Here is a 20,239-nt window from a genome sequence, read left to right on the forward strand (position 1 = left end):
CAGATGGATAATTTTCATACAACTTTGCTTCAGGATAATAGAGTATTGAGACCTTTCTGCTAGATATGTCAAGGTGTTACCATGATATTAAGATCATAACCTCTGCTCCCATTTTTCCAGACGGCAGCTGTTGATGGCTACAGGTTGAGCGTGCAAAATTCAGAATATGTTCCGGAATCCAATCCGAAATCAGGGAAACGCAAAAAAAACAAAAACCCTCAAAACACTCAAGAATCAAAACACAAAAACTCCAACCGACTTCTGCAGGTCTTCACACTCACAGGCACCGCTGCTCCTGGATCTGCAATGCAGGTTCCCCCCACGGGAGTCTTCCCTCAGCCAGGGCACCGGCACACCAAAACTGCAAAGCACGGCGACCATGGCACGCCCAACCTTGCTCATCAGCGGTCCGTCATGTATCTCACACTACTGTATATAACTGTATCTTACCATGCTATACATGACTGTAACTAGATATGACCTGTAACCACAAGCTTACTTTACCACCAGGGGTGCACTTGCAGGAGACACTGCATACCTGTCCCACACAGGTATATAAAGGCAGGTCTCAGGCAAGTGTGGCACTCGAGAGCTGTGAAATAAAGGTGCAGGTCCAGAGTGACCTTGACTTCGGCATGTGCCTCGTGTAAGTCTGTACTGCAGGGTCAGGACTTTACACGGTCCGTCTAAAACTGCCGGCGAAACTCCGCAAACAGCACTTCCCGAACGGCACAACAAAACAGCTGTCCTGTACCAATACACCAGAGAGAAAGCAGCAAAGGACTACAGAAAGACGACCCAAAATCCGGAAATACCCAAACCTCGGCTTGGGCGTTTCCAGATTCGGGACGTCCGAAAGAAGTTCTGAAATCCGGAAATACCCAAAATCCGGAGCGGCCTCGGTCTCGAGGTTTCCGGATTATGGACACTCAACCTGTATTCCCATTTACAGCTTCTTCTAGACCGATCTTTGTTTCTTTATTTGTCCCATTACCATCTCCTGCCGCCTTGCACCATCATCCATCCATTTTGTCATTTCATCTCTCCTGCCTTCCACCCTATCACAGACCTTCCTTTTTGGTCTTTCTTTCCTTCCCAGTTTAGGCTGCCTCTGCACTTGCTTAAAACCTGTTACACATCACTATCCTTTTCCAGTTCTGACATAAGGTCAGCGACCTGAAGCATTGGGCCCAAGTTTCGAGCCGCGCCTAGAACGGCGCAGTCCCGACCTGGACGCCCGTTTTTCGCGCCACAAAGTGCGCCTAAAAAAAACTTCCAGATTCTCCACCTCCCTGCAGGTCCTCTGGCCCTCGGCGCAGCGCAGCAGGAGCTGTAGGGGGCGGAGCCAGGTCCCTGCGCTGAAAACAGTGCCGGGACCTCTGCACACGCGCGCTACAGTGGGTGCGCAAGTGCAGTAGCTCCAGGCGCCCGAAACTGTGTGGGAAGGGCCCGAAGCACGCAGCCCCTAGCCCTGGCCGAATGACCTCACTGGGGCTGCGTGAATAAGGCTCCTCCCACGGCCAGCTCCTGCTTCCTCCCGACCCGACTCGACTCCCGCTTCCCGCCTCCGGACCGGACCCGACACCGACCCGACTCCCGCTTCCCCCGCGCCCCTGGACCGGATCCGACCCCGACCCGACTCCCGCTTCCCCCCACCCCCCCCGCCCCCAGACTGGACCCGACCCCGACCCCACTCCCGCTTTCCCCCCCACCCCGCCCCCCAGGCTGGACCCGGCCCGACTCCCGCTTCCCCCCCCCCACCCCTGGACCAGACCTGACCTGACTCCCGCTTCCCCCCCCCCCCCCGGGCCCCCGGACTGGATCCGACCTGACCTCCCTGACCTCCCTCCCACCCTCTCCCTCCCTCCCCCCGACCTAAACCGAACTGACCTCCTTCCCACCACCACCCCACCCCCCCCGACCCGCGCTCCCCCCGACCCGACCCAACGCCACCTACCTGTAAATCTGGTGCTTGGGACGGGCCCTGCCCGAAGTCTCGGGCCCGGCCAGGCTCGGCCCGTTCAGCCTCCCTCCCCCTTCTCCTTTCCCCCCCCTTCTCCTTTCCACCCCCCCCATTTCCTTTCCCCCCTCCCTTCTCCTTTCCCCCCCTCCATCTCCTTCCCACCCCCCATCTCCTTTCCCCCCCTCCATCTCCTTCCTTTCCCCCCCCACTCCCCATCACCTTTCCCCCCATCTCCTCCTCCCCCTCCCCCTTCTCCCCCCCTACCCCACTCCTCCCCCTCCCCTCGCTGTCAGAAACACAGACACTGACAGACAGAGAATGAGAGACACACACAGACAGACAGACAGAGAGAGACACTGACAGAGACACACTGGGGAGGGCATCCCAGCAAGCTGTTGGAGGGCTCCCGGTGCTGCAGTCGGTAAGTAGAAAATGTTTTATTTATTGATTTTTAAAAAAGAATTATTTCTTATTAATTTTTTTTGATTGATTTATTGATGTATTTATCATTTATTATTGATGATGGCTCTTTATTTGTAAAACTGAAATGTTTAATGTTTGTAAACTTCCCTTTAAACCCCCTCCACCCCATTCCCTACGCCTGATTTGTAACCTACGCCTGATTTTCTAAAGTGTAGACAAGGTTTTTTCGAGCGTACAAAAATCTTCACTTACTCCATTCTAAGTTAGTTTGGAGTAAGTTTTCACTGACAAAACTTTGAAAACAGGCGTAAGTGGCCGGACACACCCCCTTTTGAAAAAAAAATTCTGTTCCAAAGTGAAACTGTTCTAACTGACTAGAACTGGAGCAAACTAAATGGCGAGAATTTCGATTTCTAAGATACTCCGTTCTACACCAGTTGCTCCTAAAAATCAGGAGCAAATCATGTCGAAACTTGGGGCCATTAACTCCGTTTCTCTCCCCACAGATGCTGCCTGACCTGCTGCGTATTTCCAGCATTTTCTGTCTTTTTTATTCAAGATTTTCTTATTCACTTTGAAAGCAGTAGCAGTGGGGAAGCAATGGTTTAACTGGAAGTCCCACTGCCAACACTGCCTACCTCCATTCTATTCTTTCTTGCATCACTGTTCCTACGTAGGGCTGCCAACCCGCTTTGATTGTCCTCGAGTCACCAGGAATGCATGATTAATTTTCTGGGCACTGCTGCAAGCAACCCAGGAGAAAACAGGGAAATAAAATTTGTGGTTCATGCCTGTGATGTCTCTCCTGGCCATGCCAATGACTGACCTTTCCACACTTATAATCATCTGGGCGCCATGTCTCCTGGGAGGTGTAGTTCTTCACTTGCTTCTGCCCTTTGGTAGTGGTAGGTCTCCAAGAGTGCAGAACTACGACTCCCAGAATGCCCTGCCCATCCTATCCACCAAACATGGCAGCTTGAGAAAAGCGGAAGTCTGAAAGCCATGATTGGTGGGTGGTGTGTCACTCAATGGCTGATTGTCACTTGATCCTTGTTTTCAAATCCTTCCATGGCCTCACCCCTCCCTATCTCTGCAATCTCCTCCAGCCCCACTATCCCCACCGAGATGTCTACGCTCCTCTAATTCTGCCCTCTTGAGCATCCCTGATTATAATTGCTCAGCCATTGCCTTCTGTTGGCGAGGCCCCAAGCTCTGGAACTCCCTGCCTAAACCTCTCTGGCTCTCTTTCATCCTTCAATACGCTCCTTAAAATATAACTCTTTGACCAAGCTTTTGGTCAACTGCCCTAATTTCTCCTTATGTGGCTCGGTGTCAATTTTTCTTTGTGTCTCATAATATTCCTACGAAGCACCTTGGAGACGTTTCCCTACGTTAAAGGCGCTATATAAATATAATTTGTTGTTGTTGATGTTCAGGCAGAACACAGTCATGGAGTACAGCAAATCAAGTCTCTCTCATTGGATGAAATTTAGAAAGAACAAAAATGGACCCTCAGTAGTTTAGCAGCACTGTTTTAGAAATAGTGTAAATTGCAGTAACTTGTAAAATGATTTTAACTCATTATTTTAAGTGTACTTTCTCATCAAACCCCTCAACCTGTCTTTCTCTGCCCAACTTCAAAGCCTGTCGCTTCAATTATACCCGGGGTCATCCTTCCCAACTCTGCAACTACTACAGATGTGTGTTATTAGTGTCCCAAGACTTTTTAATCCGGCTCGGACCTTAATTAATTTTGGGAATATTCTTCGGGGCTCTTTCGCTCCCTTTAAATCCCTGGCCAGTATCCACCTCTTCCAACGCTGAGCAGCGGGCTCCCGCTTACTAGTGGGAATTGTAGTCGAAGCCCATCCTGCTTGGGGAATTACCCCGAACCAGGAAAATGCTTGGGTTGTGGGGGTCTCCAGTGTTACTGAAAGCAGCAAATAGTCAACTTAAGTACAAGAAGAAAGACAATCACGAGCAAAGACACTCAACTACGGGGCTCCCAATCTTAATAAGCCAAATGCAGCAACATTTGAAAATGTCGGGCAAATGTCATATAATCAAAGCTCCAGGAATACGTTCAACCAGAGTTGGCACCACTGTTACTAAGTGGACCACGTCCACGGCTGCTCTCCATTCCTTTCCAAGAGTTTTCCCATCCGCTCTGCTGTTACCACTGGCAGGAGGGTCAATAACCAGGACACAGATACAGATTTAAGATAATTGGCAAAAGAACCAGAGGGCAGATATGGGGAATATTTTAACGTAGCGAGGTCTGATGATCTGGAATGCATTGCCTGTTGGGGGTGGGGTGGGGGAGCAGATTCTATGGTAACGGTGAAAGGGAGTCGGATAATACACTTGAAAAAGGAACATTTTGCAGGGCTATGGGGAAAGAGCAGAGGAGTGGCACTAATTGGATAACTCGTTCAAAGAGCCGTCACAGACACAGTGGGTAATGCACCATTTGGGATCTGCAGTCATGGCTGCAAAAAAAGTCCACCTATCCCTCTAATGTATCTCTACCGGTTACCTATTCTCCTCTTTCTTTTTGTCCCCCTGTGTAACCACTTGCTCAACAGTATTACTAAGCAGTACCCACCCCCGCATCTCCAAACTTGTCCTTCTCACAGGCACTTAGAACTTGGACCGTTTCAGATGCACAGGGGTTTTCTGCTCCTCTCTGCCCTACAATTGGTCACCATTTCTTCTGCTTCTGACTCTTCTCTGCCTGTGGAGTGACCCCTTCCTGGGACTTGCATTCCACGAACCTTCCATCCTGCTGTATGGTGCAGTGTCTGATCAACATGTGCTCACGCTCAACACTTTTCGGTTCAAGCACCCAAATCTTCCAACACTTTCTTCATGTGTACTTCTCCTGGATACATTGTGGAACTAGGAAAGTCCTCATCATGCATGCCACAACTGTGTTTCTGCAACTGCATTTGCCATTCTCCTATAGCGAACACTTATAAGAACATAAGAAATAAGAGCAGGAGTAGGCCATACGGCCCCTCGAGCCTGCTCCGCCATTTAATATGATCATGGCTGTTCCGATCAGGGACTCGGGTCTACTTCCCTGCCCGCTCCCCATAACCCCTTATCCCCTTATCATATAAGAAACTGTCTATTTCTGTCTTAAATTTATTCAATGACCCAGCTTCCACAGCTCTCTGAGGCAGCGAGTTTCACAGATTTATAACCCTCTGAGAGAAGAAATTCCTCCTCATCTCAGTTTTAAATGGGCGGCTCCTTAATCTAAGATTATGCCCCCTAGTTCTAGTCTCCCCTATCAGTAGAAACATCCTCTCTGCATCCACCTCGTCAAGCCCCCTCATAATCTTATACGTTTCAATAAGATCACCTCTCATTCTTCTGAATTCGAATGAGTAGAGGCCCAACCTCCTCAACCTTTCCTCATAAGTCAACCTTCTCATCTCCGGAATCAACCTAGTGAACCTTCTCTGAACAGCCTCCAAAGCAAGTATATCGTTTCTTAAATATGGAAACCAAAACTGTACACAGTATTTTAGGTGTGGCCTTACCAATAACCTGTATAACTGTAGCAAGACTTCCCTGCTTTTATACTCCATCACCTTTGCAATAAAGGCCAAGATTCCATTGGCCTTCCTGATCACTTGCTGTACTTGCATACTAAACTTTTGTGTTTCATGCACCAGGACCCCTAGGTCCTGCTGTACTGCAATTTTTTTCCATTTAAATTATAACTTGCTCTTTGATTTTTTTCTGCCAAAGTGCATAACCTCACACTTTGCAACATTATACTCCATCTGCCAAATTTTTGCCCACTCACTTAGCCTGTCTATGTCCTTTTGCAGGTTTTTATGTCCTCACACATTGCTTTTCCTCCCATCATTGTATCGTCAGCAAACTTGGCTACATTACACTCAGTCCCTTCTTCCAAGTCGTTAATATAGATTGTAAATAGATGGCATTAATCCCTCCGGCACCCCACTAGTAACTGATTGCCAACCCGAGAATGAACCATTTATCCCGACTCTCTATTTTCTGTTAGTTAGCCAATCCTCTATCCATGCTAATATATCACCCCCAACCCCGTGAACTTTTATCTTGTGCAGTAACCTCTTATGTGGCAACTTATCGAATGCCTCCTGGAAATCCAAATACACCACGTCCACTGGTTCCCCTTTGTCCACCCTGTTCATTACATCCTTAAAGAATTCCAGCAAATTTGTCAAATGTGACTTTCCCTTCATAAATCCATGCTGACTCTGCCTGACTAAATTATGCTTTGTCCAAATGACCTGCTACTGCTTCTTTAATAATGGACTCCAACATTTTCCTAACCACAGATGTTAGGCTAATTGGTCTATAGTTTCCTGCTTTTTGTCTGCCTCCTTTTTTAAATAGGGGTGTTACATTTGCAATTTTCCAATCTGCTGGGACCTCCCCAGAATCCAGGGAATTTTGGTAAATTACAACCAATGCATCCACTATCCCTGCTGTTACTTCTCTTAAGACCCTAGGATGGAAGCCATCAGGTTCAGGAGATTTATCCGCCTTTAGTCTCATTATCTTACTAAGTATCACCTCCTTAGTGATTGTGATTGTGTTAATTTCCTCACCCCCTATAGCCCCTTGACTATCTACTGTTGAGATATTTTTAGTGTCCTCTACCTTAAAGCCGGATACAAAATATTTGTTCAGAGTTTCTGCCATCTCCATGTTCCCCATTACTAATTCCCCGGTCTTGTCCTCCAAGGAACCAACATTTACTTTAGCCACTCTTTTCCTTTTTATATACTTGTAGAAACTCTTGCTATCTGTTTTTATATTTCATGCTAGTTTACTTTCATAGTCTATCTTCCCTTTCTTAATCATTTTTTTAGTCATTCTTTACTGGCTTTTAAAAGCTTCTCAATCTTCTGGCCTCCCACTAGTTTTGGCCACTTTGAATGCCCTTGATTTTAATTGGATACCATCCTTTATTTCTTAAGTTAGCCACGGATGGCTATCTTTTCTTTTACACCCTTTCCTCCTCACTGGAATATATTTTGAGAGTAATGAAATATCTCCTTAAATGTACGCCACTGTTTATCAACTGTCCTACACTTTAATCTATTTTCCCAGTCCACTTTACCCAACTCTGTCCTCATACCTTTGTAGTCTCCTTTATTTAAGCTTAGTACGCTGGTTAGCGATCCAACTTTCTCGCCCTCCATCTGAATTTGAAATTCAATCATGCTATGATCACTCATTCCAAGGGGATCCTTTACTAGGAGATTGTTTATTAATCCTGTCTCATTACACAGGACCAGATCGAAGATAGCCTGCCCCCTGATGGGTTCCTTGAGCAGTATGTAATGGAACCAATCCCTTATGCTCTCTATGAACCCTCCCTCAAGGCTACCCTGACCAATTTGATTTGTCCAATCAATATGGAGGTTAAAAGCACCCATGATTATTGCTGTTCCCTTTTTACAAGCCCTCACTATTTCCTGGTTTATGCTCCGACCAACTTATACATTAGTTTCTAAAAGTAAGTAGGTTGTTTTCTTTGGTAAGTGGAAGGGGAGTGGGTGGGAAAAGCAATCCAGCAGTGGAGCTTTTCATTGAAAGCTGGCTGACCTACCAGACAACACTGCTAACTGGCGGTGATGCCGTATAGAAATTCCTGGCCTGTGCTTTGTCAGACTAGTAGATCGGAGTATCAGCATTATTCCAGTCTGAAATGCATCTATTCTCTGCCACCTCTTTTTTTGAAATGACCTCGGAATGATGATACAAAATGTTGCAGCATCTCACAGAACACCAGGTTTGCAGATGAGAAATTTAATATCCTACACTTAATGTAAAGCCAAATCAGTGTCCAAAACAAGTTCATAATCCAACATAGTCAGAGACAGAGAGAACTTATATTTATATAGCGCCTTTCATGACCTCAGTACATCCCAAAGCGCTTTACAGCCAATGAAGTACTTTTGAAGCGTAGTCACTGTTGTAATGTAGGAAACGTGGCAGCAAGCTCCCACAAACAGCAATGTGATAATGACCAGATAATCTGTTTTTGTGAAATTGATTGAGGGATAAATATTGGGCAGAACACAGGGGAGAACTCCCTGCTCTTCTTCGAAATAGTGCCATGGGATCTTTTATGTCCACCTGAGAGCGCAGACGGGACCTCAGTTTAACAGCTCATCCGAAAGACGGCACCTGTGACAGTGCAGCACTCCCTCAGTACTACACTGGAGTGCCAGCCCAGATTTTTGTGCTCAAGTCTCTGGAGTGGGACTTGAACCCACAACCTTCTGACTTATAGGTGAGAGTGCTACCCACTGAGGCACAGGAAAGGAAAAGGAGAGTAAAGAGACTTCAATAAGCAATGAAAAAGCATTCACTGTTGAAGAATACTGGGCACGAGATATCACAGGTGTAAAATTACCCCTGTACTAGAATATAGCATTTTTCTCAAACTAGTTTAAGCTTCCCTGGATTCAACTGTATTGCTGATCAAAATATTGTAATATGGAAAACGATTCTTTTGTACTCTCAGAATATGTGGATCTGAACATGAAATCTGATTGGATCGTTGTATTGTGAAGATCCACATGCTCATATATTAATATGAAATGCAGCTGAATATTTAACCAACGGGAAATATTATTTTCAGCAAACCAGTGTGAATGTAAAGCAGTCACAGACTGTTTTACATCAAGCTTATCACCTATATTCTCAAAGCAAAAACATTTTGTATATGAATTTTAAAATGATACGGTAAGATGCATTGTTTTTTAAATTGAAGGTCAGCAGTAGGTCAGTGACACTATACATACCTCTTCTGGAGCACAAATATGAACACTTTGTCCCGCAGGAATCTTTTGGTGTACTATTGGTTTGCGATACAGAGCTGTAAAAGGGAGGTGCTGAAGAAGACGGCCGACTGTTTGGTTCAGATGGTGGAGATCGAGCAGTCGGTGGTCTGGAGTAAGATTCTTCGGGTGGGTCATGTCTACAGAAACAGAATATATACTGAAGTTATCAAATTTCATCAGTTTTAAAAGATTCATAAAAGGTTGAAAAGTGACAACTATGGCTCAAGTCGCCTTTTGTGTCGGCACTTTTGGAAGAGGGAGGAGTCTAGCTGCCCAACAGCCCAATTTATCAAATCTTTCAGGATCACTGCATACAATGCTGCAGAGTGCCAGTGTACGAATATAAATGTATACGCTGTTAGTTATGATTTGTTTTTATAAAACCGCTTCAATAAATAACTTTAGTGTCCAGTCTTTCGTCTGCAATTTTTTACTCATCCCTCCTTTTTCTTTATAAAAAAAAAAGTCAGTTGTGGTGGGCCAATCCCTTCTCAGAAGTTGTTAGTGGCATCTCCCATTGGGAAAGGCACTTGAATGTTTGTGGCGAGAGACCTGCTTGGCCCTATATTTAGACTGGCACATCACAAATTAGATCACTACCTTTTCGAACACTACCTCACCCACATATTGTGGTTTGCATGTGCACATGACCATTCAGTTTTTTTAAAAATTAGACAAATCCCAATTTTCTAAAATTTGGTGCATACCTTTGACACTTTGCTGGAATCATTTTGATTGCACATCATTCTTTCCAAAAAGCCAACTAGGAAGAGGAAGCCATTTTGATGAATGCACAATGTATCAATACATTATCGTACCAAAAAGCCATGGATTGCATCAATTCTAAGACTTTCAACTGCCAAGATTCTTTGCTTTATTTTTAATAAATCAGAACATGTTCTAGATACAGCTTGACAACGTTGTTACTTTTAATGCAAATCAACCCTAAAGTTTTTGTCAGCCAAGTCATATATTAAGTCATATTAATAATCCTCTAAAGTGAAAAATATCATGATCAGATATGCTGCACTAAGATCGTTCCCCAACTAAGTTTTTGTCCAACAGAAATTCCAGTGTTCCTCAAAGAATAAAGAACATGCATTCATATAGATACTTTGACATCCTCTGAACATTTCAATTGGCTCCACAAACAGTGAATTACTTTTGAAATATAGTTAGTTATATGAGCAAATGTGATGGCCAATTTGCACACAGCAAGGTTCCACAAACAGCTCATGAACAAATGACCAGACAATCTATATTTAGTGGTGTTGGTAGAGGGATAAATCTTAGTCAAGACACCAAACAGCGTCACAAAATATTTTTATGCCCACCTGAACAGGCAACAGAACCTAGATTTAGCATCTCATCAGAAAAATATCACCTCCAACAATGCAGCACACACTCAGTACTGCACTACCAGATCAACCGAGATCATGTGGTGAAAGGCCATGCTGGAAGTTGAACTCCACCTTCTGACTCAGAGGCAAGGCTACCTACTGAGTCAAGCTGACACCACACATATGAAGCCCCAAGCGCTTCACAAGCCACAGATTATCCCCTTTGAATTCACAACGTCACAGGATTTTTAAAATCCCTGCCAAAGATCATATGTACTGTGATCTTCTACACCTTGTATTTACACTTATTCTTTCATTTCAAAGTATATGCATACAAACTGCACAGGGTAGGAAAATCGTATATACTGTTCTATACTAAACAAGAGAGTACCCTATATAAAAATGCACAACTGCATTGAATCTGAATCCAAAGATGTTGGGACGGATTTTCGGCTCCTCTCTGCTTCATTTTTCGCTCTGGAGTGACGGCAATGAGATGTTCTGGCCGGGCAGTCAGCCTCCAGTGCCCCGCAGCGAACCTTGGGTCTGGTTTTGCGGCGGTGCAGAGCAGCACCGCTCTGTTTGCGACACTGGCACTTGGTTTGACTCTTGCCCAACCCGTATGCCCCAAAGCGCGCCGCGCAGGGAATGCCTGGGAAATCAGGCGGTCCAACGATACCGGCACGAAGAGGTAAGTAATGGACTCCTAAGGTAAGTGTGATTGTTTTTCCTTTTAACTTATTTTACGATTTGTGTTGTGGTGACGTGGGCAATGTTTTGGGAATGTTTTTGTGATTTAAAAAAAAAAAAATAGTTCCCCCCAATACACCCCGCCGCCATTACCGCCACAAAAAATCAAAGCCAAAACTCCAGCCCAACGTTATCACTTCATCTGATCTGAACAAGTGCCTTTGAATTCTCACACACTAAAAAAATGATTACTTAATGTTACTTGGTTATAAAAATAAAGAATGTATCACATGACAGGGTGGAAAACCATTATAAAATGGAATATACCTTTCACTAGAAGGGTACGGTTGCCTAGAAGGATATGGTTTGCTTTGGCGAGACTCTCTGGGATCTCTGGGATCTTCTCTGCTACGGCTACCAGAGTGATTACTCCCACCATTCGAACGGTCTTGGTGTTTTCTTTCTCGATGTGGCCTATTAGAGGGTCGACTTCCATCAGAATTTCTTGAAACTTTATTTGAGTCAGACATTTTGCAGCTTCATTAGTTCCCAGGTCTACACGTCAAATCTGGAGCTGAAAGTACAGCCAAGAAAAACTGTGTGGAAAGGAGAAAACTTACTTTGGCATACGATCTTAAAACTTTTAATAATTCTTACAGAAAGGCTAGCACAAAACATTACGAGCGAAACTGGTTCCAAATTTGTTTTAATTAGTCTATATTCAGGAGTACAACTGGAATATTTACAGTGTGCTAAATACATCTCCATAGTCTACATATGGCCAAGGACCTTTGCCCAGTCCACCATAAAAATATCTGCTTTTCATTAAGCAGATAAATTTGTCACCATGACACAAAACTAACATCTGTAAACTATATACAAAAGCAATCTATACAGTAATCTCTATGTACAGCGATAAAGAGTGGCCAAAATACAACTAATAACTCTTATCAAAGAAACAATGCACAGTGAGTGACAAGCTATAGTTCTGCAATATGAGTAAACATACTGGCTACACAACACATATAAAGCGCAGCAAGAGGAGGATTTTATTTACAGTAGTGGTACGACCTAAATGTGTAGAATGAAGTAACATTAGATACAGGTGGAATATGGTAGAATTCTTTATTAAGATGGAGAGTGACACAGTTAATTCAGAAACTAGGGTCCTGAACTTAAGGAAAGATAACTTTGACGGTATGAGGCGTGAATTGGCTGGAATAGACTGGCAAATGATACTTAAAGGGTTGACGGTGGATAGGCAATGGCAAACATTTATAGATCACATGAATGAACTTCAACAATTGTACATCCCTGTCTGGAGTAAAAATAAAACAGGGAAGGTGGCTCAACCATGGCTAACAAGGTAAATTAAGGATAGTGTTAGATTCAAGGAAGAGACATATAAATTGGCCAGAAAAAGCAGCAAACCTGAGGACTGGGAGAAATTTAGAATTCAGCAGAGGAGGACAAAGGGTTTAATTAGGAGGGGGGGAAAAAAAGAGTACGAGAGGAAGCTTGCCGGGAACATAAAAACTGACTGCAAAAGCTTCTATAGATATGTGAAGAGAAAAAGATTAGTGAAGACAAACGTAGGTCCCCTGCAGTCGGACTCAGGTGAATTTATAATGGGGAACAAAGAAATGACAGACCAACTGAACAAATTCTTTGGTTCTGTCTTCACGAAGGAAGACACAAATAACCTTACAGATGTACCCGGGGAACGAGGGTCTAGTGAGAAGGAGGAACTGAAGGATATCCTTATTAGGCAGGAAATTGTGTTGGGGAAAATGATGGGATTGAAGGCTGATAAATCCCCAGGGCCTGATTGTCTGCATCCCAGAGTACTTAAGGAAATGGCCCTGAAAATAGTGGATGCATTGGTGATCATTTTCCAACAGTCTATTGACTCTGGATGAGTTCCTATGGACTGGAGGGTAACTAATGTAACACCACTTTTTAAAAAAGGAGGGAGAGAGAGACCGGTTAGCCTGACATCAGTAGTGGGGAAAATGTTGGAATCAATTATTAAGGATGAAATAACAGCGCATTTGGAAAGCATTGACAGGATCAGTCCAAGTCAGCATGGATTTATGAAGGGGGAATCATAGAAACATAGAAACATAGAAAATAGGTGCAGGAGTAGGCCATTCGGCCCTTCTAGCCTGCACCGCCATTTAATGAGTTCATGGCTGAACATTCAACTTCAGTACCCCATTCCTGCTTTCTCGCCATACCCCTTGATCCCCCTAGTAGTAAGGACCTCATCTAACTCCTTTTTGAATATATTTAGTGAATTGGCCTCAACAACTTTCTGTGGTAGAGAATTCCACAGGTTCACCACTCTCTGGGTGAAGAAGTTCCTCCGCATCTCGGTCCTAAATGGCTTACCCCTTATCCTTAGACTGTGACCTCTGGTTCTGGACTTCCCCAACATTGGGAACATTCTTCCTGCATCTAACCTGTCTAACCCCGTCAGAATTTTAAATGTTTCTATGAGGTCCCCTCTCATTCTTCTGAACTCCAGTGAATACAAGCCCAGTTGATCCAGTCTTTCTTGATAGGTCAGTCCCGCCATCCCGGGAATCAGTCTGGTGAACCTTCGCTGCACTCCCTCAATAGCAAAAATGTCCTTCCTCAGGTTAGGAGACCAAAACTGTACACAATACTCCAGGTGTGGCCTCACCAATGCCCTGTACAACTGTAGCAACACCTCCCTGCCCCTGTACTCAAATCCCCTTGCTATGAAGGCCAACATGCCATTTGCTTTCTTAACCGCCTGCTGCACCTGCATGCCAACCTTCAATGACTGATGTACCACGACACCCAGGTCTCTTTGCACCTCCCCTTTTCCTAATCTGTCACCATTCAGATAATAGTCTGTCTCTCTGTTTTTACCACCAAAGTGGATAACCTCACATTTATCCACATTATACTTCATCTGCCATGCTTGACAAATCTTCTGGAATTTTTTGAGGATGTAACTAGTAGAGTGGACAAGGGAGAACCAGTGGATGTGGTGTATTTGGACTTTCAAAAGGCCTTTGACAAGGTCCCACATAAGAGATTGGTGTGCAAAATCAAAGCACATGATATTGGGGGTAACGTACTGGCGTGGATAGAGAACTGGTTGGCAGACAGGAAGCAGAGAGTCAGGATAAACCGGTCCTTTTCAGAATGGGAGGCAGTGACTAGTGTAGTGTTGCAGGGCTCAGTGCTGGGACCCCAGCTCTTTACAATATACATTAATGATTTGGATGAAGGAATTGAGTGTAATATCTCCAAGTTTGCAGGTGACACTGAACTGGGTGGCAGTGTGAGCTGTGAGGAGGACGCTAAGAGGCTGCAGGGTGATTTGGACAGGTTAGGTGAGTGAGCAAATGCATGGCACATGCAGTATAATGTGGATAAATGTGAGGTTATCCACTTTGGTGGCAAAAACACGAAGGCAGAATATTATCTGAATGCTCGCAATTAGGAAAAGGGGAGGTGCAACAAGACCTGGGTGTCATGGTTCATCAGTCATTGAAAGTTGGCATGCAGGTACAGCAGGCGGTGAAGAAGGCAAATGGCATGTTGGCCTTCGTAGCTAGGGGTTTTGAGTATAGGAGCAGGGAGGTCTTACTGCAGTTGTACAGAGCCTTGGTGAGGCCTCACCTGGAATATTATGTTCAGTTTTGGTCTCCTAATCTGAGGAAGGACGTTCTTGCTATTGAGGGAGTGCAGCGAAGGTTCACCAGACTGATTCCAGGGATGGCTGGACTGACATATGAGGAGAGACTGGATCAACTGGGCCTTTATACACTGGAGTTTAGAATGATGAGGGGGGATCTCATAGAAACATATAAGATTATGACAGGACTGGACAGGTTAGATGTGGGAAGAATGCTCCCGATGTTGGGGAAGTCCAGAACCAGGGGACACAGTCTTAGGATAAGGGGTAGGCCATTTAGGACTGAGATGAGGAGAAACTTCTTCAATCAGAGAGTTGTTAACCTGTGGAATTCCCTGCCGCAGAGAGTTGTTGATGCCAGTTCATTGGATATATTCAAGAGGGAGTTAGATATGGCCCTTACAGCTAAAGGGATCAAGGGGTATGGAGAGAAAGCAGGAAAGGGGTTCTGAGGGAATGATCAGCCATGATCTTATTGAATGGTGGTGCAGGCTCGAAGGGCTGAATGGCCTACTCCTGCACCTATTTTCTATGTTTCTATGTTCCAGAGATTTACTACACGGTTTACTGGACTTCAACATGGCTGACTACTCTGGAATGATATTGAGAATGAACAAATATTAATCTCACTAGTTCAACAGAAATACATAATGTCAGCTGAGCCGCTCTCTGGCGACTTCCTAACTGGGAAAGGTCAGGTCCCTAAATGCTGTGGGGAGACATTAAAAGCAAGATTCCTCCTAACTAAATTAAGGGAAAGGAACTTTGCAGTAAATCACTTTGGGGTAGGACTTCTGCTGCAAAAGCAATGATTCCCTTTAGAACACAAGAATTAGGAGCAGGAGTAGGCCATTCGGCCCCGTGAGCCTGCTCCGCCTGTATCGTAAAATTCCTTAAACCAACTACATTGAAAATGTTGGTGCCATGTTTAATAACATTTTGCTATTGAAAGTGCAATCAAGATTTGGTCTCCCTGAACTGTCACACACAGTAATCTTTGAGACTTCACAAAGAATTATTACATTGAGAAATTGTTGGAAATGTGAACGCTGCAAATACTAGAATCCAGAATGTAATATCTCTTTTAAATGACATCAGAATTGTTATTTATAGTTTCTTATTTCACTGATTTTAAATCGCTCCACCATTGGCAGCTGTCCCTTCAGCTGCCAAGACCCCAAGCTCTGGAATTCTCTCCCTAAACCTCTCTACCTCTCTTTCCTCATTTAAGACACTCATTAAAACCTATCTCTTTGACCAAGCTTTTGGTCATCTGCCCCAATATCTCCTTGTGGTTCGGTGTCAAATTTTGTTTGATAACGCTCTTGTGAAGCGCCCTGGGACCACGTTAATAAGGCGCTATATAAATACAAGTAGTTGATTGTAGTTTAGAGTCGTGCAACTACAGAACATTGTAAAAAACTAATATAAAAGCAATTCAATCCTTTTGCAAAATACCCCATTTTGTTTTGCTATAACTGATTAGCAGGTTGTACTTTTTCTTCAGAGAATAGAAGTGATGAGATAGGAGAAGCTAATTTCTGTGGGTCACTGGACAGGGTCTTGGGGAATGCTACTACAGACATGTTATTTAATACAGCTTTCAACAATACTCTGAAGACGCATTCTTTCGGTTTTATTCCTTTTCAAGAACATTTCCCCATTTCCTAGCAAAGAACTGAAGATGGTTTTCACAGTTACCCAGCTCCTCTTTAAATGCCCACAGCATCTGGGACTGAATCAAAAATAGTTGAAACGAAGGGGACTAGAAACTCTTCTGATACATCACTGGTGTGATGTAGGAGACGCGGCAGCCAATTGTCACACAGCAAGCTCCCACAAACAGCAATGTTTTAATGCCCAGATAATCTATTTTTGTTTTAAGTGATGTTGATTGAGGGATAAAATATTGGCCAGGACACCGGGGATAACTCCCCTGCTCTTCTCCGAAATAGTGCCGTGGGATCTTTTACATCCACCAGAAAGAGCAGACGGGGGCCTCGGTTTGATGTCGCATCCGAAAAGGCGGCACCTCCGACAGAGCAGCACTCCCTCAGCACTGCACGGGAGCATCAGCCTGGATTTTTTTTTGTGCTCAAGGTGAGAGAGAGAGAGAGTGCTGCCCACTGAGCCCCAGCTGGCACTGGGGAGAAAAGTGGTTCTCCAGTCGAAAAGAAAAGGGCGGAGGAATAGCCATTGTAGCGAAGTAAATATGGGCGCTGCGTTACGTTAAAAGGAAGAGGGGTGTTCATGTATGGCACAGGGGCAGAGTTTAGACGGTTGGAGACAACAGGGGAAAGAAAAACAGCTCACTATGGAGTGGGCCCGACACACGGAAGGAGCTAGTTTCACATTTTGTGACAGGGATCTGCCGGCCCCAGGTGAATCATAGAATGAGAGGAGCGCAGGACACAGCCCTTCACACACACACACACCATAAAAACTCCCCAAACTTCTCACCAGTGACCCAACTTTTACACCCCACAAACTACCATCCAAATCTCAAAGGTACATACAAAAGAAAAGTGCAGATAAAAGGAGGAAAAGCAAAGATTATCCAAACCTCAGGTCAAACCGAGATAAAGCCAGCGCCTGTCTCTCCCCGGCAGTGTTGAGCGAAAGCAGGAGAATGGGAGGTAAACAGGGAACTGGTTTATCGGGTTGGTCCACATACTCGTCTGGGCATCGCTCCAACTCAGCGGGCGCTGAGAGCACTTTATCGCAGCCCAAAGATATTCCGATTCAAACATAAGGAGAACTTGAAGTCAACTCCATTTGAGAAAATAAACACTCCCCACAGATTTTAGTTTTTGTACAGGAATTAATTATTAAACCAGCAAACCAAACACGTGCCTCTCCCAACAGGGGACAAGACAACCTTTAACCGGAATTCGCCAGTGCTTTGTTCTTGCGGCTCACCTGAATCTTTGCCTTGCTCGCTCTCACTCTGGGACCCGACAGGTGGAGGGCGGCTATTGTATTGCAACTTGCAACCACAGCTCTTTGCATTTCAACAGCCATTCCATTCGGCCCAATAAGTCCATGCCGGAGTTTATGCTCCACTCGAGCCTCCTCCAGTCGGTCCTCATCTAAATCTATCAGCATAACCCTCTATTCCCTTCTCCCTCATATGCTTATCTAACCTACCCTTAAATCCATCGATACTATTCGCCTCAACCACTCCCTGTGGTAGCGAGTTCCACATTCTCACCACTCTCTGGGTAAAGAAGTTTCTTCTGAATTCCCTATTTGATTTCTTGGTGACTATCTAATATTGATGGCCTCTTCCCCACAAGTGGAAGCACTCTGTATCTACTCTATCAAAACCTTTCATAATTTTAAAGATCTCTATGAGGTCACCCCTCAGCATTCTCTTTTCACGAGAAAAGCGGCTCTCGATTCCCTTAGAGCCCAAAGGTCTATCATTCTCAGTCTTGAATATACTCAACGGCTCGGCATTCACAGCCCTTTGAGGCAGAGAATTCTAAAGATTCACAATCCTATGAGTGAATAAAATTCCTCCTCATCTCAGTCTTAAATGGCCGCCCCCTTATCCTGAGACTGTGCCCCCTAGTTCTAGACTCTCCAGCCAGGGGAAACATCCTCTCAGCATTAACGTAGTAAAACATCCCAAGGTGTTTCACAGGAGTGTTAGCAAAAAAATTTGACGCTCAGCCACATAAGGAGCTATTAACGCAGAGGTTGGTCAAAGAGGTAGATTTTAAGAGCGTCTTAAAGGAGGGTAGAGAGGTGGAGAGGTTTTGGGAATTCTAGAGCTTGGGGCCTTGGCAACTGAGGGCACGGCTGCCAATGATGGAGTGATTGAAATCGGGGATGCTCAAGAGACCAGAATTGCTGGAGCGTAGAGATCTTGGGGTGAGTGTGTAGATAACGTTCCCGCTGAGCTGCATGGCAATTTGGAGGTCCTGCGCAGGCCGCTCACCGGCTTTTCAACGGAAAAAACGCACAAGTGCGGAAAATTGAATGGGCCGCTGCGCAGCCAGTTAAAGAGCCTGTGCACAAAAAAAATGACAGGGAACATTGGTTGTAGGGCTGGAGATTACAGAGATAGGGAGAAATGGGGCTCACGGAGGGATTTGAAAACAAGGATAAGAATTTTAAAATTGAAAACTTAAGGTTACTTTATTCATTCTCGAGATATGGACATCACGAGCAAGGCCGAGGATTAGTACCCGTCCAAGTGGGGATGATTTGCCTTTTTCTGTTAACCCATAAGGAGATGCTGGGTTGCTCCAGTGACATCAACCCAAAGAAAGAAATCTTAACAAAAGTGGCGCATTTTTGGAGGGCACAACTAATAAAACCCAAATCATAAAAAAACAAAGAAAACTTAGCAAATGAATAATAATGTTATTTCGAACATGTTTGTGGCATGGAGGTGGTGGGGTTCCCATGCACCCGCTGCCCTTGTCCTTCTAGGCGGTGGAGCTAGTGGGGTTGTTTAGGATACCTCTTTTAACTACATTGATAAAGAGACAATGGGTTGCCCCAGTGTTATTAAACAAAAAAACCTAACCCAGAGTGTGTGGAATCAAATCCCATCCCAGAGACTTGAACACAAAAGTCTAGGCTGACACTGTCGGAGATGCCGTCTTTCAGATGAGGCGTTAAACCGAGGCCCCGTCTGCTCTTTTGGTGAGCATAAAAGATCCCAGGGCACTATTTTGAAGAAGAGTAGGGACGTTTTTAACTACTGGTGCCCTGAGCAATATTTATCCCTCAATCAACATTACAGAAACAGATTATCCGGTCATTATAGAAACATAGAAACATAGAAAATAGGTGCAGGAGTAGGCCATTCGGCCCTTCGAACTTGCACCGCCATTCAATGAGTTCATGGCTGAACATGCAACTTCAGTACCCCATTCCTGCTTTCTCGCCATACTCCTTGATCCCCCTAGTAGTAAGGACTACATCTAACTCCTTTTTGAATATATTTACTGAATTGGCCTCAACAGCTTTCTGTGGTAGAGAATTCCACAGGTTCACCACTCTCTGGGTGAAGAAGTTTCTCCTCATTTCAGTCCCAAATGGCTTACCCCTTATCCTTAGATTGTGACCCCTGGTTCTGAATTTGCCCAACATTGGGAACATTCTTCCTGCATCTAACCTGTCTAAACCCGTCAGAATTTTAAAAGTTTTTTAATGAGATCCCCTCTCATTCTTCTGAACTCCAGTGAATACAAGCCCAGTTGATCCAGTCTTTCTTGATATGTCAGTACCGCCATCCCGGGAATCAGTCTGGTGAACCTTCGCTGCACTCCCTCAATAG

General features: G+C 44.6%; 1 protein-coding gene across 3 annotated transcripts in view; it reads right to left on the reverse strand.

The window, feature by feature from the left end:
- Nucleotides 1-17,549, reverse strand: part of LOC139263766 (MARVEL domain-containing protein 3) — a 39,343-nt gene extending 21,794 nt beyond the window's left edge. For 2 of the 3 annotated variants that reach the window (XM_070879814.1, XM_070879812.1), the window contains exons 1-3: nt 17,510-17,549; nt 11,601-11,869; nt 9,205-9,380 (exon numbers count right to left, since the gene is read on the reverse strand). In XM_070879814.1, coding sequence (XP_070735915.1) covers nt 9,205-9,380; nt 11,601-11,803 — 379 coding nt within the window. In that variant the 5' untranslated portion in view covers nt 11,804-11,869; nt 17,510-17,549. The remainder of the gene's footprint in view (nt 1-9,204; nt 9,381-11,600; nt 11,870-17,509) is intronic. The other variant, XM_070879813.1, reaches the window with a different exon arrangement.
- Nucleotides 17,550-20,239: the final 2,690 nt, after the last annotated feature.

Source organism: Pristiophorus japonicus, chromosome 5 (assembly GCF_044704955.1).
Source record: "Pristiophorus japonicus isolate sPriJap1 chromosome 5, sPriJap1.hap1, whole genome shotgun sequence".
NCBI lineage: Eukaryota > Metazoa > Chordata > Chondrichthyes > Pristiophoridae > Pristiophorus > Pristiophorus japonicus.